Genomic DNA, 22,286 nt, shown 5'->3' with positions numbered 1-22,286 from the left:
TGCTCCCCAGAGAGCCCGAGGGATGCTCGGAGATTTTGCCTCTGAAGGTGCTGGGATAAAGCGAGGCCAGAGCTGGCTCCATTTTGCTGCTGGGATGAGAGGCAGAGCTCCGAGCTGAGCGGAAATCCGAGCAAGTGCCTCTCTCTCCCCGTGGCACTTGGCAGCCTCTTCGCAGCATTAATTCCTCTTGCTGCTACCAATTTGAAGCTTATTAATTCTCCTTTGAGCTCTCCCGGTTTTCTCTCGCAGCAGCCGCTCCGCTCCTCGTGCTGCCTCTCCCAATGCCCACAGTGGAAGCGCTCCGGGGGGATGGCAGCCCCCATGTCTCCTCTCGGCTGCGTGGGTGCAGCAGTTTAGGTCTCTTGTCAGAAGGTGTCTTCTCCCAGATCTGGGAATGTCTCTGCGGCTCGTTGCCGGCTCGACATGACCGGCGGGCTGAGCTGTGGTGGCTCACAGCCAGGCTCTGTCTCACAGACCGTTCTGGAAGTGCCCTGGGTTAACCTGTCCATCACCCACAGATTTCTGCAGATCTGAGCCTGGGCTCTTCCCCCCATCCCTCTCTGCTCTGTGCTTTGCCTCCATGGCTAATAACTAGGTCAGGAGTCCTGGAGGCCAGGGAGCAGCAGCCGGGTGGTGGGTGGTCATCTCCCATCTGCTTCCACTCCCTTCCTTCCTTTTCCTCCTGCCTTCTTGGCAGGGAGACCCTCCAGCCCCCTCCTCTTTCTCGGGGCTGCAGAGCTGCCATGTCCATGGGCTGATGAAGACCTTTTTTCTGAACAGGAAGGTATTTTCAGGCAGTAACTGGATTATGGCCCCACAGCCCAGCCATCCGCTGAAGCCAATTGAGCCAGCGGCTGTGGAGAGCCTGTCCTGGTGGGAGCATCCCTTGGCTACAGACACATCCCCGGAGAGGGCTCCCCACCCCCAGCACTGCTGTGGTACTGGGGATCTGCTGGGGCACCCCTGGGGTGCTGGTGGCCGTGGCCATGGCAAGTGGGGAAGCGCTGGAGCTGCGTGGGAGCCCCCGGGTCGGTGCAGAAGGTAACAGCTTGCAGGGTGCAGCTGAGTGACAGCTACAAGAGCCCCCCGGGGCCAGCCACACGCAGTCGGAGCTTTGGGAAATCAAAGCCTTGGGAAAGCTGATGTCTGCAGGCTCCGAGGAGAAAGGCTGCTCTCGGGAGGAAGGGCTCGGCTGGGGATGATGCAAAGGCCACCTGCTCGCAGCGCCCTGTGCCAGCGAGGACCTGGGTGACATCGGAACAGCTCTGTCCCTTGAAGCGCTCTGCTCCAAACGCCTCCGTTTCCCTCCGAGGGCGCAGAGCTGCAGCCCCAAAGGCTGTGGGGGTCCCGCGGCAGCATCCGGCCGTGCTGGCCATCCCTGGGCATCCCTCCGGGAGCGCGGTGCCTCCGAACAGGCGGCCCTTGTGCGGCGGGGCCGGCGGGCGGCTCTGACCCCCCGAGGGGAGCGGGGAACAAGGGCGGCTGTGTGTGCCCATGGCACTGCCTGGCCCACTGCCCTGACACGCATTCCCGACACGGGCAGCGCTTTCCGGGCTGCCGGCGCTGGGATGCGCAGGGAGGGATGCTGGCTACTATAAGGGGCTTGTTGTGGGGTTGATTTTTCTTCTTTTTTTTTTTTTTTTTTCTTTCTCCTTTTCCCTTTTTTATTTTATTAGCAGCCTTTGGGTGTCTTTTTGAGCAATTAATCTGGGTCATGACATTCGCAGAGCAGATCGGAGAGCCTGGGGCTCATTAGCACCCGGCCGAACGTCGCTGGAGAGATGCTCTCGGCGGCTCCGCCTGCTTGTTATTCCGGGCGAGTCGTGGGCTGCGGCAGCTCAGAGTCCCCTCAGCAGAGTCCCCACCTCTCTGCTGTGGGCAGGGGTGGCACTGTGGGGTGGTCGGGGTCCCCTCCTGCCGTGGTGGCGTGGCTGGAGCAGCCAGTGAGGCTGTGCTGGTGCTGAGGTCTCCGGTAATCAGCAGGCAGCACCGTGCTGCAGGGCTCAAGGACTTTTGGGGGTCTCAGCCTCCCTGCCTAGGTTTTGGATTGACTTCATTTCCTGTCCGTCAGCTGCTGGAGTACTCAGAAGTGACCTCCTGCTGCTGCTGCATCGGCACCAGGAGCGGTGTTTGGTTCTGCCAGCCCTTTGTAGGAACTGGTGCTGCTCCGCTCCCCTCTCCTGGCTGAGGAAACTGAGGCTGGAGAACTCACCTGGCCCAAATCCAGTTGCCCACCCTGCCTGTCCCTGCCAGCAAGGGAGGAACCATCTCTCCCTGGTCAAATCCAGCCCAGCTGTCATAGGGACCAGGTCTCAGCTAGGAGTCACCTCCATCTCATGGATGCTTCCTCTGTGGCTTGGGCCAGATTTTGCTTTGATTTCCCACAATGTCCCATGGCCATGAGCTGCACCCAAGCTGCAAGCCCTGGCCTTAGACCTTCCCAGGGTTTTCACCCCAAGCCTCAAGCCTTCACCCAGTCCTGCTGCCGACCTCCTGCACAGCCCAGCCCCGTCCATAGGCCTGGGGAGCAGGAATGGCGAGGGAGCTCCCTGTGCCTGGCTGGCTGTGGCGCAGCATATGTGCTAGGATCTGCTCCCTGCCTGCTGTTTATCCGCTTCCTTCGAGTTAACTTATGTTTCCATCGCTGCCCATCTGTCTCCTTCTCTTCCCCTCTTCTCTCCACTCCTTCCGTGCTGGCAGGCGCCGGCGGAGCGCGAGGTCCCCATCCCCAGCAGCTCCGGGTGACCCTGGGGAGTGACAGGCGTTCTGTTTCCCTCCACTGCTCCTGTATCCCTGCGGGGAGGTTTTGGGGGGGGGATCCCGGTTTGGATGGATCCAAGGCTGAGCTCTGGCTGTTCCCTCCGTCCACCATTAAATCCCGTAGGAATTCCGTCTGGAGGATCCCCTTCATCCATTAAACCACAAGCCGCTGGGGCTGTGTCGGCGCCGGCAGCTCCCTTTCAGCCTTCCATTCCCTCCCTTCCTCCCTCTCCTCAGCTTTCTTCACTCCCCAGGCTCAGCGACGTCGCTCCCATCCATCCTGTGCAGAATTTGCTCTTCAGATGTCTGCGCCTTCCCAGCTCGCGGGAGGGAAGCCCAGCCCCGCTCCCACCCCGAACCCGGCTATTAGGGATACCCAGGCTTCTTCGGGAAACACAAAGGCATCGAAAGCCAGAGCCAACATGCACCTGCTTTTCTTGCTGCTTCAGAAAGCCCTTGTGGCTGCTGCCTCCCACTTCTCCAGCTTTTATTTATAGTCTGTCTTGCTCGCGCTGGGGATTTTTTCTTTCTCTCTTTCCCTCTCCCCGGCGCAGCTGAGCTGCTGAACTCGTAGCGCTGTGAGAGGCTTCTCCCTCAGCTCGGCTGCATGGCCATGGGAAAGGGACTGGGAGAGAAATTGGATCCCCACAGGAGCATCCCAGAGCCTCATCACCATGCTCTTCATCATTGCTGGTCACCCCTGTGGGTGGCCGGGGGTTGTGCACGAGGTCACTGCCGTGACCCACATTTGGGGCTTTGCTGGGTGCTGTGGGCATCATCCTGCTGTGGCACCAGGCTCTCAGGGCCCCTGCAAAGGACAGACCAGGCCCTGAGGAGGGATGTCCCTCGGGCTGTCTGTGCTGCTTGTCACATCAGTTTGGTGACACCAGTCTCCTGCCTGCTGGAGGAGTTTGCTGAGACCCAGCAAACTCGTGCTGCCCATGGCCCTGCAGGGAGATGCCAGGCAGAGATGGGGCTGCTGTTTTTCTCTTTGACAGCACTGTCCCCTCCCCAGGGCATGGCAGGATGTCCTTGTGCCCAGGGATGTGCAGAGGAGCCCTCAGCCAGGGGACACCAGCATCTCCTGCCCTGACTGGCAGCGGTGTCAGTGCCATGAGAAGTTTGGGGACCGGCTCAGACCAGTGCAGCAGGCAGTGCTGTTCCATGTGGGACACTGCCAGCCTGCCATTCCCACAGGGAAGCCACCAAGGGCTGTAGAGAGTCACTGACAGTCGGGCTCCTCTCCTTTGAGCAAAAACACAAGTCTCGCCACGGCCATCCTCTCTGCTCCTCCCCAGGAGGAGGTGGCCAGAGGACACAGCAGGGACAAGGGAGGGGAGAGGGGGTTGAGGACCAGAAATAACAGCCAAAAATTACAAAATAAAATCCAATCACAAGGAGAGAGGCTCGCCATCTGCCGTGTGGGTGCCGGAGCAGGAGCCACCCGCCAGCCCCGCGCCGCTGCTGCAGCCCGGGTGCCACCAGTGCCAAGTGACTCAGCACCGGGAGGGAAGGATGCTCTGGGGACCCTCGGGACTTGACCCCCACACCCCAAAATGTGCCCCGGGAGGAAAGCCAGGGGTGAAACCACTCACCCCAGGGGCAGCTGCTGGCAGGAACTTTGGGCAACCCATGGCCGCTGGGGTCAAACCCTTCACACCTTGGTGTTTCCTTGGGAAGGAGGAAAGTCCAGGTGGAAGCAGAGACTCCTTTGTTCCACGGGAGCCACGTTTCCATGGTAGCCGGTGGGAATGTGCTTCTCCACGGACCTGATGCCTCGTGGGGTCCAGCAGCACGGCGAGGGGAGCCCGGGGTGTCCCTCCACCATGGCCATGGCAAACCAGGGCACCCAAGCAGCGGTGCCCGGGCAGAGGGCTCTGCCCAGCTGTCCCTATGGACACAGATGCCACGACATCCTGGGCACGGGTGGCATCGCTTGACATGTGAGCAGCGAGTGCCACCCCCGAGCTGTCACCCCGCGATGCTGCTGCAGCCGCAGCTGTGCCAGGAGCGCTGTGTTCCCGGCTAACTCCGGATTCCCGGCTAACGCCACATTCCCGGCTAATGCCACATTCCCAGCTGACTTCATGTTCCCGGTTAATGCCACATTCCCAGCTAACTCCGTGTTCCCGGCTAGCTCCGTGTTCCCAGCTAACTCCGTGTTCCTGGCTAATGCCACATTCCCAGCTAACTCCGTATTCCCAGTTAACTCCGTGTTCCCAGTTAATCCGTGTTCCCAGCTAACTCCGTGTTCCCAGCTAGCTCCGTGTTCCCGGCTAACTCCGTGTTCCCGGCTAATGTGGTGCCGGCGCGGGAGACAAAAGCGGCATTACTCACTGCCGGGGAGGAGCGGCTCCGAGCATTACTCAGCCCCGCCAGCAACTGGGTCTATTCTTTGTGCACCAACCTGGGGGACCGGGGAGGAGGAGGAGGCCAGGGGGTGGGGGACTCATTTTTCCTACGGAGCAATGACCGCCCACTCCTCTGCAGCCCCCTCCTTCCCCCGGTGTCACTGGAGGGACGTCAGCCGCGGGGGGATGCTCGGGCGGGGCTGTGCCGATGCTGGTGCCTCCGGTTCTCCGTGTGCCGCTTCCTCAGGGCTAATTGGAGATGATTGATCCAAGGAGAAGGTGGAGGAGGCTCATGTGGCTGTGGGAGTGACCTACTGCGCTCCTCTCCTCCAGGTGTCTCCAGGTGGCTGGCAAAGAATGTCCCCAAGCTCCCCAGATGTGGAGCGCAGCTGGGGCTGGGGGTTTCGCTGGAGTCTGGTGGTTCTGGGCACAGTGAAGGCATCACGCTGGTGTGGAATTTTCTGGTGTGGAATTTTCTGCTGGGCCAGGTGCACGCATTGCCCCACTGCTGGGGGAGTTTACTCCTGGCTTGGAGGAGTTTTTAGGGAGCTCTTGGTGAGGTTGATGCTGGGATGGATGGATGGATGGATGGATGGATGGATGGATGGATGGATGATGGATGGATGGATGGATGGATGGATGGATGGATGGATGGATGATGGATGGATGGATGGATGGATGGATGGGTGGATGGATGGATGGATGATGGATGGATGGGTGGATGGATGGATGGATGGATGGATGATGGATGGATGGATGGATGGATGATGGATGGATGGATGGAGGCACTAATGGAAGAGGACTGGAGAGGGGAGGCAGGGGTGAGGATGAGCTTCTGGCAGATTTGTAGCCACGAATGTTGCTTCTTAATGGAGGAAAATAATCAGTGTAGGCTGAAGGGGAGAAGAGGATTTTAAGTGGGGGAGGACATCACTAGCCTGGGTTGGGAACATTGCCATGGATGAGGGGAATGAAGCAGGACAGTGTTCCCAAAGGCATGGACATGAACAGGAGCAGAATGTGGGGTGGGGAATGATGCAGGGACAACAACTGCCCTGATAGGAAACATCTGGAACCTTCCAAACCCGGGGGAAGCCCAACTGCAGAGCAAGAAGCTTTAAACAGGGGATGGGAAGCCCTTCCAGCATCCCTGGTTCCCTGCATTGGTTCCTGAGCATTTTGGTGGCCAGGCTGGGCTGTGTGATGGGGGTTTTGGTTGCAAGAGGATGTCCCCTCCTCTGGGAAACCAACCTTGGTGTGTGCATCAGGATTGGGTTGGCAGGGCTCTACCTTCAACAGGACCTGGATTTCTGGTGGGGATTCTGCTTTGATCTCCAGGGAATGAAGCATGGAGGGTTCTGGGTATGGAGTGGCTGCCCCTGTCTGTTAGGGGAGTCCTGCTTCTCCATGGCTTTGTTATGGGCAGGAAAACGTGCTGGTGTTGCTCAGTACACAGGGAAATTGTTTCTTGCTCAGTTCCCAGACACAAAAGGTAATTTTGGGCTGGACCAGACCTTTTCTGGCTTGTCCAGCGTTGCAGCTCCTATGTCTGTCCTCAGGGTCTGTGCAGAGCCCTGGCAGCCGTGTGTGTCTCCACGTGGCTTTGCAGGCACTAATGAACATCCCCCGTGCTGTGCTCCCTGCTCCCAGGGAGGAAAAGCTCGTTATCCAGGGAGATGGATGCGGTGGCGTGTTCCCAGATACCCCGTGGCAGAGCCAGGCTCTAGGTCTGGATGCCTGGGTTACAGAGGTGCCTGGGGAGATGCTTTTGTTCCGAAATCAGTGGTGAATTTAGGGGATTCAAGTCCCACCACCCTACTGCAGCACCCCTGGGGGGTCTCCTTATTCTCTGCATCCCTCACGTTGCTCCTGTAAATGCACCCTCAAGCCTCTACAAAACAATTAAAACTGCAGCTACCCATAAAAATTAATTGTGCCGTGTAATGCTGCTCTCTGGCCAATGAGCTTGTCCCCACCTGACCCTGGCGGGGAGACCCCATCCCTATTGGAGCCCCTCCGAGGGGGGGAGCGGGTACCTCTGCATGTGGTTGCCCCAGCAACTGTCAGTCTCACGCAGCATCCATCACACCCAACATTTGGGAGCCGTTATCGCGCCTCGGGTGCGGCTGTGATGGAGCGCTGCTGCGGGATAAGCGTCACCCTCCTCACCTCGCTCTTTATCTTGCAATGCTCATAAATATCCGCTGGCTCCTGCGTGCCCCCCTGCCCCAATCCCCTCCCGGTGCTGCCCACGGGAAGAGCTGCCCGAGCAGAGACCTGTGCCCGTAGCACACTCGGCAGAAAACCAATTAGGAGCTTCCGAAGCGCGGTGGCGTTAATTGCCTCTATCCTTGCAAATTAATAAAGCGTCGAGGCCATTGTTTGACTCTGCCCGTGCACTCGTGGCCTCAGGTGCAGCCTGGGAATGTTGGAGGGAGTCTGAGGGGTGGGAAGAGTTGTGGGTGATGGGTAGAGGGGAACTGTGGGGTGGGAGCCCAGCTGCTCTTCCTGCTCCTTCACCAGCATGTCCTTGTGGGGCAGAAAGTGTTCTGAAAACTGTCCCAGATCTTTCCTCCACCCAATTTTTTTTCCCCCTGCCTTTATCCTGCTTTCCTTGTTCTCCAGCATCTAACCTGGCTCATGCTGGGGGATTCCTGCTCCTTTTCTGAGCCTGCACCATCCTTGATCTGTTGCTTTGCATCATTTAAGGACTTACTTTAAAAGGTAAAAAAAATATGCTGTTAAAATAGAGTTGACTTTTTTAGTGCTGCCTAAAACCAAGCAGGTTCTGAGGGTCGGAGCTGCAGCTGGGGGAACTGCAGGTGTCTGGGGCTGGGCTGGTTTATCCCAGGAATTCTTGGTTCTCCTTAATTAATTCGTAAGGCCTTCTCTCATGTTTTTACACAAACACCACGGTTTTGGCTCACAGCATCCCTCCCGAAGGGAAGCCCAGCGTGGGGCTGTGGAAGACACCCGCCCAGCTTGGAGTGCTGTCCTCATCCAAGGTTTTGCAGGGGAAGCCTGGAATAAGCATGAATCAGCCATTCTCTGAGCATAAAGCAGAGTGAGCACCAGCATCCCCCCCCGGGGGCTGCCTGGGATGGCTCCCTGCCTGCTGCAGGCAGCTTTCCTGCAGGGAATGCATAATTTCCTTGGACCCCCCCGGGCAACCAGCTGGGGATCTCCAGATTCCCCAGTCTCGATGACAGTGTGGGGAATTTGGGAGCAGCGTCTCCTGCCCTGTCTCGCTGCTCTGGTGATGAAAGGCGAGTGACAGCCGTGGATGTTTTGGGGGAGGAAAACACGTAGGGCAGTGCTGCTGCAGGGAAGGGATTGCTCTGCCTTCCCTGCTCCCAAAGGATGCTCAGGCTCTGTCAGGCTTTCCCAAGGATATGTTGATCCTTTCCCTGCCACGGTTTACTCTCCAGTGGGACTGACCCCAGGGATCAGAAAGGTGCTGGTGGGTCCCTGCAGGTGTTTTCCTGCATCCTTTAGGTTGCAGGGATGCTCCGGCTGTGCCTGAAGCTGCATCTCCTTGTCAGCGCCTCAAAGGATGCTCATATATTCAAATGCTTCGAGGAGCTGGGGCTCTGCACTTGTTCCCAGGAAAATAAATAAATAAAAATCGTCTGCTGGGATTTTCTTGCTCCCGTTTTTGCTGGTGAGGAGTCAGGCCCGGGGAAGGAGAGGGAAAAGCGGATGGCGGTGGGGGAAGGAGCGGGTGGGGATGGGGTGATCAGAGGAGGGCTCCTGCCGCCTGGGCACCTCCAGAGATCCCAGCGAGAGCCCGGGGGTGGCAGCGATGCCCCTGCAGAGGCTGCGCTGCCTCGCAAAGCCTCGTGCAAGGCCACCGTGTCCTTGTCGGCGGGGGTGGCGCAGGTACGCGTGGCCGGGCTGCTGTCCCCGCCGCTCCCGGCTCCGTGTCACCTTCGGAGCCGGGAGCCACCGAGCGGTGACCGGAGCGGTGCCGGAGGAGCCGCAGCACAGCAGGGAACAGGCATTCATTTGCTGCGACAGCTTTGCAACAGATTCCTTGGCGGAGCTGACTGCAAACTGCAATCCTAAACTGTCGGACGGCTCCTTTTTCCAGCCTGGGAGTGTGAGAAACAAATTTGTTTGGGTTATAAAAACATATTAAAAAGCAACACATTTTGTTTTGCAATATACATAGTTCTTCATGCCAATTTTTTTTTTTTAATTTTTTTTTTTTTTTTAATGACTGCCATTCTAATCCCTCCCAGACAAAGACGTTTCTTAATAACTTTTTGTGGAGGTAATTGCTGGGGAGCCGTTTCAAAGTGGCAGGCAGGGAGCTGTGGGTTGCACAGCTGCAAGTGATGGCTGTGCATTGCTCAGGTACGGAGGGAGGAAGGATCAAAAAAAAGCTCTTGCGTGTCTCTAGCTTTGAAAAGGTTCCATACCTGGTGATGCCTGACACCAGGATGTCTGGAACAACACAGGAAAGTGGCTCTTTGCTCATCACATATGCCCAGATGGTTGGCATCTTGATGTGCATGTGCTCTGTCGTTGTGTGGTGGTTCACTGGCTGCTTGGCTCTTCCCACATCCTGGGTTTGGAGAGTCTGGCTCTGAGGAGCAGTTTATCAGCACCAGCAGTTTCCTCTCCCCCTCCACCAGGGGATAGCAACCTCCTGACTAGCATCCAGATAACATTCAGGACCTCCAGGAGAGGGTTTCCCTGTTGGGAACAATGTGTTAGGGATCCCTGGGAGCTGCGGGTGGGTTTGGATCCCAAACCACTTGGGGTCCATCAGCTCCTCATCCTTGGGCTGATGATTGTGAAACATCCTGGGGTATCTCCAAATCTCCTTTGAAAACGAAGGGGTCCAGGCTTGTTTTTCCAAGATTTGCTCTTCAAATTGAGGCAAATGTCTGTAGGTTATTCTTTTAGAAATGGCACTGTTTGATGTGTAATTAAAATGCTCCATTTAATTAGACAAATACCAAAGAACCTTCAGAAACATGACTATTTTTCTATATTTACACTTCTTGTGTTTTTCTTAGTGACTGTAGTTCCAATTAAAACAACCTCCCCTATTAAACAGTTGGCTCTTAAACCCAGAAACTAAAAATACAGCAAGACCACCAAGCTGCCCTCCCTACCCCCACATCTTTACCTTGGACTGCTGCCTCTCCATTGCTTTGCTCCCTGAGAGCTTCTTGACGCACTTGCTGGAGCTGGTGGTACTTGACTTTGGCTTTACTCCATCATTTCTCCTACCTTGTGCTAAAAACTTGCTGCCTTTGGGCAGAAATATGCCCAGAGCAGCCCGATTAGGATGGAGGGATGGGTTACTATGGGGATGGGAAGGCATTTGCAGCAGGTTTTCTCCCACCCCATTAATTTGGGGAGCCTTTGGAGGTGGTTTCATCCCAAAAAGCCCTGTTTGATGTGCCTCCAGCTGGGAGCTGACGCTTGCTGTGGCGGGGCTGGGGGGAACAGCTTGCATCCACTCCAAACATGTCTGTGCCATCCATGCGTTTGCAGTATAGGAACAATAGCCGGCCTGCCAAGCTAAACACGAGCTGTTCCCGAGTTATTGGCATTTTGCTGTTTGCCAAGGGTCTGGAGAGGAGGAGGATAAGCAGCCATCAGCTCTGAGCTGCAGCTCGGGCTTGGGAGAGTGGCTCTGAAGGAAACCCCTTCCGATCATCCGGGTTGAGGCAGCGCCAGCAGCTGTGGCTTTGTGCCTGTGCTTGGGGAAACTGAGGCACGGGCCCTTGGTTTGTATGCACTGGGCAGCCCCAGGGACACCTCCCTGCCCTGCTTGGCCCCAGCTGCTGAGCTCAACCCCCCAGGCACTGCGCCTGCTCCTGGCTCTGTTTAACGGGGAGGTAATTTCCCAGAGGTGCCTGAAGTTGCCTTAATGCGAGCTGTCAAAATGATGTACAACTGTGCCGGGCTGCCTCGCTCCCCCTGCCTCTCCGGTGACAATTTTGTCAAAGATCCTTTATGAGATGCTGTTTTGACGGGGTGCTAATGGCTCCTTCCTCATCAGGCACTCGCGATGTCCCCGAATGTGAGGAGTGGAAGCCGCTTGTTTCTGTGATAATTAAGAAAAATGATAATAACAGGTTTAAAGGAGAGCAGCTGGGGGTCAGTGCTGCTGGGTTGTTGGCAGCTCGGTGATGCTCACAGCCTGCAAAGGCCAGAGGTAGGTAGCATCTTCTCTGTGGGCTGGAATAAACCCGATTTTTGGGAGCCTTTGGCGTCACAAGATGCACCTCTGAGGGTTTGCTGGGATGGGGCAGCCCCCAGAAATAAGGAGCTGGCTCAGCTCATCTTAATAACATGAGAGGTTAAAAATAAAAATCAACAAATACCAGATTATCGAGATGGGATTAATATCAATTTTAAACACCCCCCAACATCAATAATGACCCAGCGTAGCCCAGCTAATGAGATTGGGAACCTCAGCAATCAAGGCAGAGGATTAGAGATGATCAGAATAAATCCCAAATGATGAGGGACGTTGCCAAAGTCTATCCTTGGAAGACCCCACTGGCATGGACCTGATCCTGAGGGATGCTTGGGGCTGCCTTTGCTCGGCCCCAAGGCTGGGTGATGTGACCTCGCTGTGGGTTTGGGCACAGGCTGCAGCTCTTGGTGACTGCTTGGGTATTGGAGCCCAAAACACTGACACCTCACTGACACCATGGTGAAATCCCACCTGTCTGGCAGCATCCCATGGGTTCCCACCTCCACCAGTGATGCCTCAGACTCTAGGCCTAGATCAGGACACTGGGACACTGCCTAAAACCAGTTTGCCCACAGCCCTTGGATAGCCCCAACCATCTTCTCCCACAGCCACCCATGGTCTCCAGCTGTGCTCTCCCTTCCCAGTTCCCAGCTTAATCCCCGTGCGTGTTTTTAATGCCTCTGCATGTCTCTAAGCTCCTCTATACCCAGAAGCCAAATGCTCCTTGTAGGATTCAGATGTCTCCCCTGTGGATTAGATGGGATGGCTGCAAATTCCTTGTAATTTGCTCACGCAGGGTCTATTATCTGCTCCTGGGAGGCACAGGAGGAGGGGACTCAGGGTGGCCCCCCTCTGTTTCCCATCTGTGGAACACTGGGCCAGGGGGATTTTAGCCAGTGATCCCTTGTCGGGGATGTGATTCAATTACTCCCCACTGCAGCCTTGCTGGTGGCTACTGGGCAGCACTGGAATTTCTTCTTCATGTGGTGTGATGGAGGATGGCCCATCCCTGTGCCAGGCAAGTCTGGGTGATGTCCTCCCTGTTCTGTGCAGGGCTGGAGCAGAGCATCCCAAACCCACTGAGACCTGGCCCACAGCATCCTCATCCCATTCAGGGCTGGACCAGAGCATCCCCATCCCATTCAGGGCTGGACCAGAGCATCCTCATCCCATTCAGGGCTGGACCAGAGCATCCCCATCCCATTCAGGGCTGGACCAGAGCATCCTCATCCCATTCAGGGCTGGACCAGAGCATCCCCATCCCATTCAGGGCTGGACCAGAGCATCCTCATCCCATTCAGGGCTGGACCAGAGCATCCCCATCCCATTCAGGGCTGGACCAGAGCATCCCCATCCCATTCAGGGCTGGACCAGAGCATCCTCATCCCATTGCTGAACCAGAGCATCCCCATCCTGTTCAGAGCTGGTTCATGGCATCCTCGTCCCATTCAGGGCTGGACCAGAGCATCCTCATCCCATTCAGGGCTGGACCAGAGCATCCTCATCCCATTGCTGGACCAGAGCATCCCCAGCCCATAGCTGGACCAGAGCATCCTCATCCCATTGCTGGACCAGAGCATCCCCAGCCCACTCAGGACCATGGCATCCCTGTCCCATGCAGGGCTGAGTCTCCCCTTTCCCAGGTCAGCTGGTTCATCAGCTGCCCATGTTGTTAAATATCACTGTTGCTTGATTCAGGTGACTGGGATGCAGGCTGCATTTGCTGATTTGGCAGGTTAAGGGAAAATCCTTTCTTTTATTGAAAGAGAGTGGGAGCTGGGCAGAAGCAGGGGAGGTTTTGGGAGGGAAATGCTTTCCTGCCAGGGATTTCTTGGCTGATCAGGGCTATGTGCTCCAGGAGTTCGATCCCTGCTGTGGATTCTCTCGTGTCCAGCGGCTGGAGAACAACTGAGTTGGTGCTTTCAGGTCCTCGGAGATGTTTACCCTCTCCGTATGGATGCAGGGATGCAGAGCATCGAGCGAGGGCATCCCTGTGCCTCCCACTTCTCGCCATGCGTGGTGGCATCCCCCACCCCCGAGGCTGCCGCCGCCTTCCTGGGGCGGGGAGCCCGGATTTGTCTTTCTAATGCCTCAGTCAATGGCATCGATTGGGCTGGAGCAAAGATCGATCGTAATTTGGTCGGAGGGCCCCGGCGCCGGGTGCGAGAGGAGTAATTAGAGCAGCAGAGGCGGCGCGGGCCGGGAGGTCGGGCCGGCCGCAGGAGCCCATCGCCTGCGGAGGGACAGACGGACGGACAGGCAGCAGGGAGGGCGAGGGGCTCCCTCTTTTCCAGCAGCCGGGATGCCCCTCCTGGCACCCAGACCCTCTCACCCCAGGCTGGCAGGAGCAGGGGGTTTGCACTACAAAGGCATGGATGCTGAAGCTGGGTGTTTTCCAGCTTTCCCTCTCCACTGGAGCAGCGTCTCCAGCCCCAGAGAGTAATTTCTCCCAAAGTGGGCACTGGGAGTTGCCTGCAAGGGAGGGAACCCACTGCACCACCCAAAGAGAGAGTGACAGGGGATCCTGGCAGGAGCTGGCTCTTGCTACAGTTGGGGAAAAATGGGAAAAATTTCCCTGCAGCCCAAGGGAACGGCACCAGAGCCCCGAGCCGGGCTGCAATGCAAATCTCCCCTTGGCCTTCCAGCCTGCAGCTCGCTGGCAAATCCCACGCACACGGCTGGAGCCTGCTGCTTTCCCCAGCCCTGCCTTCGCAGGGGGCTGCAGTGAAATAGGCTTTCTCCTCTTCCCCAGCAAGAATTATGGACCATCTGGATTTCAAAGGCAGCTGCTTTAATTGGAAACTGTTCCTTGCAGTGGGAAAGGAGGGGGCTCGTGCCTGACAGACACCCCCAGCTCTGTCCTCCCGTGCTGTCCGTGGCGATGCTGGGGAGCCACATCCCAACCGATGTCTGCACACAGCTGGGCTTGGGAGCATCCCGGGGGTGGTTCCCAGAGTTGGGTGGGTGGAAGGGAAGGGAGAGGAGGATGTAAACTTGGGGAAAAGGTCAGGCGTGCTATAAATAAGTGGCATCCGGGGAAAGAAATGTCAGTGTGCAGCAGCAGTGACACGCCAGTGCCCGAGATGGGGAGGGAAATGCTGTCGGGGGGATCAAATCCATGGAAATCAGGGATGATGGAGGGGGACTCTCCCTGAATCTGGTGGGTCACAGCGTGGCTGTGGTGCTGCCCAGGTTGTTATTGGGAGTGCTGATGCAGCCAGGGGGGATTGGGGCGCACATCAGTCACAATTCTCCCAGGCTCTCAGCACTTGGAAAGTTGTTCTGCTGCTGTCTGACAGGGAAAACAGGCTGGGGCTGAGGCTTTCGAGCTGCTCTGCTCCCAGGACCATCTTCAGTGAAGGCAGATAGATGGAGGAGAGCTTTCCATGGTCCTCCTGCCCAGGCTGGGAGCTTGTGTGTCAGGAGGATGTTACAGGAGTGGACGAGGACCCTGGAGGGGGGCGTTTTCTTGGGATGGGGGAGCATCAGCCAAGCAAGGTGCTGTGCTACCCATGCCCACAGCCTCTTCAGGGCATTCCCTGGAGCTCTGCCGGCCTTCCAGGGGAGCGAGGCGTGTTCCTGGGGACTGATTGCACATTTGTCCCCAAAGAGGTCTGACTCGCTGCCGAGTCATCTTCCCGCAGCCCTGTGAATGCAGGGCTGATTGCTGCCTGGCAGGGAGGGAGCCTGGGGAGGGGGAAGCTGACTGGGAGCCAAGCCCAGCTGCGGGAAGCGATGCCGACAGCCGCTGCTCCCGGGCCGGGCTGGCTCGCCGGGCTGGTTTCAGCGGCAGCTCAGCACTGGCCAACTCGTCTCGCTGGTTTGTGCCCGTCCCGATGGAAGGGATGCTTTGGGGAGTTGTGTGTCCCGGTGGTGCAGGACCCCCACATCCCCGAGAGAGCCCTGGGGGGCTGTCACCTCCCCCTGTGTCCCCCAGGAGTGCCGTGGCAGTGAGGGGTGACCCGGGGACCCCTGGAGCCGCAGGCTGGTGCCACTGTGTGACTTCTGGATGGGGATTTCCTCCCCATGGCTGGCTGTGGTGCCACCTGCTCATTGCACCTTCATCCCCAAGTCTCTCCTGATCCAGGGAGGGTTTGGGGATGTTGTGGTGATGCCCTGAGCTTGGGAGTCTCCAAAGCCACCTGTCCTGAGCACTCTGTCTCCTTCAGCCCTTCATTGTGGCATCTGGGCTGTGCCTGGAGGACTCACACGGAAGGGCAGAGTCTCTTTGCACTGTGCCTGGCCTGTGCAGGAGCAGACAGCTTGGAGGGCTGTGGCCTCGGGCAATCCTGTTACAGGTTGTCAGGCTGTTGTTTGTGGGAGTTGAGGATTTGCCCACCTGCTGCGGGGCAGGGAGCAGCAGGAGGGGGGCCGGGGCTGGAGGGACACGGGGGGTTCCCTGCGAGGTTGGAATCTGCTTCCCCCGTCCATGATGTAGCCCGGTTTTGGGGTATGACTATGGGAAAAGTGATCCAGCAAGGGATGGTCTCTGGCTGTTGGATCCTCAGGGACCACCCTGAGCCCCCCCCAACCAAGAAGATCATTTTGAGGGAGGAGAAAAACAGTAGCTGGTTCAGGCTGGGCAGGGAGGTGCGAGGCTGCAGACCCCGCAGCCATCATCTTCTCCTCTTGAACAAAGGCGGCTCTGAGGCTCCCCTGCCTCTTGGCACTGCACAAGAGCTCCCTTCTCTCCGGCAGCAAAAGCCTTTTCCAAGCCCGGCCCCCCTCCTCGGGAGGGCTGCAATGCTCTTCCCTGCCCTGGGCCAGCCCAGACTGGCACCTGCCCCCCTGTTCCCTTCCTGGGGTGCGGTGGGGTCCGGCCGTGGCGGGGACCCCGACAGGCTTGTCCCCTCCTGCAGCAGGGCCAGCACGTGCTGGTGGCGTTTTGGGGGGGCGATGCTTGGATTGCAGAGGGTCCCGCACCCCGGAGCTCCCTGCCTGGCACCAACAAAGCTCCTGGGGGAGCAGGGCTCGGGGTGACCACCAGCCCCCCCAGTCAGGGTGGGACTGGGCTGGGCTCCGGCCGCGGATATCGCGGAGCCCGGCACGGCAGCAGCGAACGGGAAAAGGAGCAGAGCTCCTGCGCCGGTAATTACGGACGAGGTTGATGCCACATGATCCGGGGACGTCAGCAGAGTGTGTCACAGCTGATGACACGCTGCATGTGCAGGGGTTGGAGAGGATGCCGGGGCGAGAGGTTGGAGCTCCGGGACACGGCGTGTGCCCCACAGTGCTGAGCCAGCCCGGTGACCTTCACTGAGTCACCGCTCCTCCCCAGCCTGCCGGGGCATCTCTGGGTTGCCTCAGCCTTGTCCCGCTCCCTCCGGGAGCTCAGCTGTCCGGCATGGCCGGATCCCCGTGCCTCAGTTTCCCCCCGTGCAGGGAGCTGAGCAGCTGCCGCGGCTCCGCGCCTCCCCCGGCAAGGAGAGCGGCACGCTCCTGGCTTTTCGGGGATGTTCTCGGGGATGCCAAGGCAGAGTGTGGTTACTCATGGCGATGACAGTGCTGATGACAAGTCCCGCAGCCCCCAGGAGCACGTGCTGTGCCTGTGCTCCCGCGCAGGGAGGTGTGTTCCCGGTGCCAGAGAGCCCCAGTGAGTAATGGGGTGGGCGGCAGTGCTGGGGTGCCAGGGGGGGTGGTGCTGCCGGGCAGGAGGGGGCTGCAAGGTACACTCTGTCATCCTTTTAGCATGGAGGGACGACCCCCACCGGCCCCAAGAGGGGTGTGTCCCCCCCATGGGGCAGTAGGATGAGGGGCTGCAACACCACTGTGCTTGTAGGAAGGGTGAGATGGGTCCCTGGGGAGGCCACAGTGTCCTGCTGCTCCTTGCTTGGGGGAGCAAACACCGGGTCACGGTGGCTGCCGTGGGTCTGGGGGCTCCCACCGACCCCCAGGCTGCATCTGCCCCAGCCAGGATCCCACGGAGCAGCACAAGGCTTCCCCTGGCTGCTGTTGGGACAGGGATGCTCCACGCCGTGGGAAGACATATTTTGGCTGGAGAAGCAGGTGATGAGATAAGAATGGGGTATCGCGTTACCACAGTCGGATCTTTCTTTGAGGTTAACAAGACAAGACAGACAATCGCTGCTGCTTGATCCAGGGAGTGCTGTGTGAGTGAGTCTATTAGTGGGCTGATGAGTAATTAGCTCTGTTGGAGACCTGCTAACGGGAGGAGAAAGTTGTTACCGTGACTCAACTGACCCCTCTTCACACAAGTTTAGTGTGTCTTTTCTGAAATACCACAGGTGGATCATTCCACGACTTGGATGTGCAGCCAGGAAGGCATGGCAGGATATTCCTTGTTTGCCATCTGGAGTCACGCGTCGGTGATGAGCCACCGGCGAGGGGAGAGGGGACGAGGAGGGAACGAGCCTAACCCCAGCTGGGTGTGAGTCGAGCCCATCTGCCTGCTCGTCCTTTGAGGGGGCTTGTTTTGGTCTTTCCAAAGAGCAGGCTGGCTGTGCAGGCAGCGACACTGCAGGCTGGCTCAGCACTTCCAGGCTCAGCTCCCGAGTTTTCAGCTCTCCTCCGGGCCCCTGCCCTGCTGCTCTTCCTCGCTGAGGTGGCAGGGATGGGGTGGGCTCTCCTGGTCCCCGCACAGAGAGGGGAGGAGGTGACAGCTGGGCCATGTGGGATGTTGTGAGACACCAAGTCCCACTTTCGGAATGTGGGCCGTTCCCTCCGAAGTACAGGAGGCAGCTCTCCCGGGAGATCAGGTGTTGTGAGACTCGTGACTCCACCATGCAAATCCTGGAGGCTGTGAATAATCATGTACTTGTGCAGGGAGACTCAGCCCCGCGTGGGTTGGAGCATCCCTCGGCCAGGTGGGAAGCAGCTGGGTCCAGATTCCTGCTTTCCTGGACTGGTCACCAGCAGTGAGGAGTTAGAGGGAGAGAAGCACTAATCCATACCTTGGCAAGTCCCATTTTCAGGTCAGCCCTTCTCCAGTGCTGAGTATTTTTGCTGCCCAATACGAAATCTGATGCAGAACCTTTCTGCTCCAAGTTCTGGAATTCTCTGGGTTTCCAGCCTGAGTGGTAACTCATTCCCACTTTTCTTGTGCCATTTCCCAACCCAAAATCTCTCTCCCTGATCCTGAGAGCCAAGCTCCAGGGAGATGGCAGCAGGGCTCAGCCAGGGCTGTGTCTCTCCCAGATGAATGTGTGTGATGGGGGGAGCTGCATCCCCCAGGTCTCTGGTGCTAGTCTGAGAACTCCTGCCTCATCTGTCAGAGCTGTTTTCTTTAAGAAAGCAACGACATTTTTATCCCTCTTGTTAGGCAGAGCAGTGAATTTATCAGTGGGCAGCTGTCAGGTGACTCAGCTGGGCAGGGTGGGCTCTGCTGGCCGTGGCTGTGTGGAGGGCAAGGGCATCCCTGGGTCCATAGCACAACACACAGGTACTGCTCAGGTCAGCAAAACGCTGCTGCAGGAGCAGCTCCAGCTGGAAATGTGGGGCAGGAAGGTGCCAGCTCCAGGGTGATCTGCATCCCATGGGAACATGCTGTGCCCTGCAGAGAGGGGGACAAGACACTTGTGTGGGTCTGGGGGCTGTGCTGCTGGTTTGCTTCCAGCTCATACCCTTGGCATGGAGGGCTGCCCACCTGCCTCCCACGTGCTGGGCAGGAGGTGGCCATGGCCAGGGGCTGGGGGGCTCCTCGCCGTGCCACTGATTCCTTCACCCGCTCCCAGCTCTGCCACCACAGACTGACGTGCAAGTACAAGGAGTGCCCTGCTCATGTAAATAAACCCGGCTATAAATAGAGAGGGAGAGAAGTGTGAAAACAGTGGGGAATGGATTTCATGAAACCAGCAAATTAGTCTGGAGAAACAAGGGTGTGAACTGACAGCCATGCTCCAAACCAAGCCCATATTTCCAGTTTCTTGAGGGATGTTGGTGGAGACTCTGTGCTGGGCTCGTCTTGGGGATGCACACACTGGGGTCAGGGCTGGGTCCCCCCATCCACCACAGGCTCCTGATGCCTCCTGGGTTGGGTTGTATTACCATAGGTGCCATCAATGCCCTTAATTATTTTTTTTTCCCTTTGAAATTGTGGTAAAACCCAGGTAAAGACATGGAGATGATCTGACTGGTGACAGGGACTCCAGCCAGACCAGAAGGCATTGTCTCTGTCTGGCTGAGCGAGGGCAGCTGGAGCTCTGCCAGCCTTGGGCTGGCTGCTTTACAGGCAGTGAGTGATGGCTGGGATTTTTTGGGTGCTTTGAAGGTGGCGGGACCGGCATGAGGAGGGTGCTGGCCAAAGGGTTTTGCCCTCCTGGGCCACTCCAAACCAGGCTTTCAGGAAATAGGAGAGCAGCTTGGAGAGCAGAACTGCCCCAGCAGAAGGGTCAGCCTCAGCTGTGCCAACCCCCTGTGCAGATCTGCAAGCTTTCACTTCAGGCCTCAGCACTAGGAGCTGAGTCAGGCTTTTATGAGGTCTTGGAATTTGCTAAGGAAGCAAAGTGCCTGGGAGCTCGCGTGAGCTGGGGCAGGGCTGGGGGATGCTCTTGCCTCCTGCCCAGGGCCGTGCCAACATCTGATCCTCCGGGAATGTAATTCCGGGCAGAAGCTGTGGGATGTTTCTCCAACTCCCACATCCTCTGCAAGAATTGGGGTTTTTTTTTGCTTCTTGCCTGAACGTGCATGGGAAGAGGTGGGAAGACCAGCAGCTGCTCAGACCTCTTCCCAGATACTCTCCCAATGGGCAAGGGGAAGACAGTGAGTGCTGGGGACAAAATGATGTGTCCCCCACTCTGTGCGAGCCTGTCCCCTCCCGGGCTGGCTGTCATCTAGGGGAAGTTCAGTGGCCCGTTTTCCATGGCTGGCACGTTCCTGGGGGAGCCAGCCCGGCTGTTTGCCCATCTGGCATTGCCAGGTCTTTGCAGGGAGGATGGGTGGGCTGAGATGGGGGAGCACAGGAACGCTTCCTGTTTTCTGCCCACTTTCCATTGAAACAAACCCAAATTCTCTCTTGTCAAGGGGGCTGTTCCCAGCAGGGGACAAAACGGATAGGGGGACAAGGAGCTGTGACAGCGGGCAAATGGTGGGGAGCAGGAGCAGGGGAGTGGCACAGGTGGTGCAATGACAGGAGGAGGTGCTAGAGCTGGTGCTAGAGGTGACAACGGCACTGAGCCGGCGCCAGGTGAATGTGACACCAAGCTGTGGTGGTGGCAATGAGGTGACTGAGCAGTGCAGGATGCTGGCAGAGGTGACAGCAAGCTGGTGCAGGGGGCAGGTGACATGTCTGTCCCAGGCTGTGGGGCGATGACCCTGGACCTCTGCCAGGGCACAGATGGTGGCAGCTGTGTTACCCTGAGCTGATGTGCGCTACAAGGCTGCAATGGCACCAAGCAGCTGGCAGGGAGGTGACCCTGAGGTGTTGCAGGGTGGCAGGGACAGATGGCAGAGCCGATGTGGAGCTGGTGCAGGGGGCAGGTGGCTCAGCCTACGGTGGGGAGGTGACCCTGCCTAGTGACAAGCTGTCATTGGCGTGTCAGAGGAGCGGTGTATGGCAGAAGGGGCAGGTGGCATCTGGGGCCAGGGAGGTGACACTGCATCAGGGGAGGGGGCACATCCAGAGACAGGAAGGTGATGCTGAGCTGGTGTAGGGGGCACATCCAGAGACAGGGAGGTGACACTAAGGCTATGCAGGGGCACAGCTGGGGACAGGAAAGTAATGCTGAGCTGGCACAGAGAATGCATCTGGGGACAGGGAGCGACACTGAGCTGGAAAGCGATGCTGAGCTGGTGTAGGGGGCACATCTGGAGACAGGAAGGTGATGTTGCACCGAGGCAGGGACACATCTGCAGACAAAGAGGGAACGGTGAGTACATGCAGTGACATTTGGGGATAGGGAGGTGATAATGTGTTGGTGCAGGGGCACATCTGGACACGAGCAGGTGACACGGTACCGGCGCCGGGGCCAATCTGGGGACGCGCAGGTGACACCGATCTGGTGTGGTGACACATCTGGGAACGGGGAGGCGGCACCGGGGCGGTGCGGCGGCACATCTGGACGCGGGGAGGTGGCGGGGGGGCTGCGGGGGGTCGCAGGGCGGCGCGGGTCCCGGCGGGTGTCCGTGCGGGGAGGTGACCGTCCGGCGGAGGTGACCGCGCCGCTCCCGGCAGTGCGCATGATACTGCGGCGCAGGGGCCCCGTGCGCGCCAACCCACCTTGAACCGGCCCGGGCCGCGGCGGCGGCCAATCACCGCCCACTCCGCCGGGGCGCGGCCAATGGGCGGCGGGCGGGGGTGGTGCCGAGCCGCTAAAGGGCGCAGGCTAGGCTGCACCGCGCGGCGGAGCGCAGGTGCGGCGCGGCGCGGGGATGGGCGCGGGCATGGGCGCAGCGGCGGGCGGCCGGCCCTGAGCCGCCCCTCCGGCCCCGCCAGCCCCGCCGAGCCCTGCCCGGCCACGGCCAGCCCGGCCCGGCCCCGCCCCGCCCCGGCCGGGCCGCCCGGCGGGCGGAAGATGCTGCGCACCGGGGGCCGGTAGTACTATGATTTGGTATGTGGCCGCTTTGGTAGCAAGTGTGCTCGGCGCCGGCGGGCTGCCCGTCCAAGGTGAGTGCGGCCGCGGGGTGTTCTCCGCCGGGATGAGCCCGGGAGGGGCGCGCCGGGGTCTGCGGGGCGGCGGCGGGGCCGCCTCTGCGTGTGCCCCCCCCGCCTCTCCCGGTGTACCGGATGCGGCGGGGGGGATGCGCATGGACCGGGAGGGATGCGCGCACCGGCGGCGGGGGGGGCGGGCATCACGTCCCGGGGAGAGGGTACCGGGAAGAGGCTGGGGAGGAGGGTAGGAGGGGGAACTGCGGCTGCGAAGGGGGTTTGCGGGGTTCGCGTCTTCCCCGCTGCCGGCGCGGGGACCGAGCGCTTCCCGCTGCGGCGGGGCGCTGGCGATTCCTTCATCCCCCGCTGCCGGGGGGAGCCGGGAGCGCCCGGCGCATCCTCCCTCCCTCCG

The 22,286-nt window shown here is 58.9% G+C and overlaps 2 protein-coding genes across 2 annotated transcripts in view; one reads left to right on the top strand and one right to left on the bottom strand.

Moving 5' to 3' along the window:
* The window catches only part of ACAD8 (acyl-CoA dehydrogenase family member 8), a 134,408-nt gene that overhangs the window by 98,881 nt on the left and 13,241 nt on the right, over positions 1-22,286 (bottom strand). The gene's annotated exons all lie outside the window — the stretch shown is intronic.
* Positions 21,829-22,286, top strand: part of IGSF9B (immunoglobulin superfamily member 9B) — a 39,728-nt gene continuing 39,270 nt past the window's right edge. Inside the window, exon 1 of the mRNA XM_058857244.1 lies at positions 21,829-21,892. Within this exon, the coding sequence (XP_058713227.1) occupies positions 21,829-21,892 (64 nt within the window). The remainder of the gene's footprint in view (positions 21,893-22,286) is intronic.

This window comes from Poecile atricapillus, chromosome 25, assembly GCF_030490865.1.
Source record: "Poecile atricapillus isolate bPoeAtr1 chromosome 25, bPoeAtr1.hap1, whole genome shotgun sequence".
NCBI classification, from domain to species: Eukaryota; Metazoa; Chordata; class Aves; order Passeriformes; family Paridae; genus Poecile; species Poecile atricapillus.
This window is presented reverse-complemented; position numbering and strand designations above follow the sequence as displayed.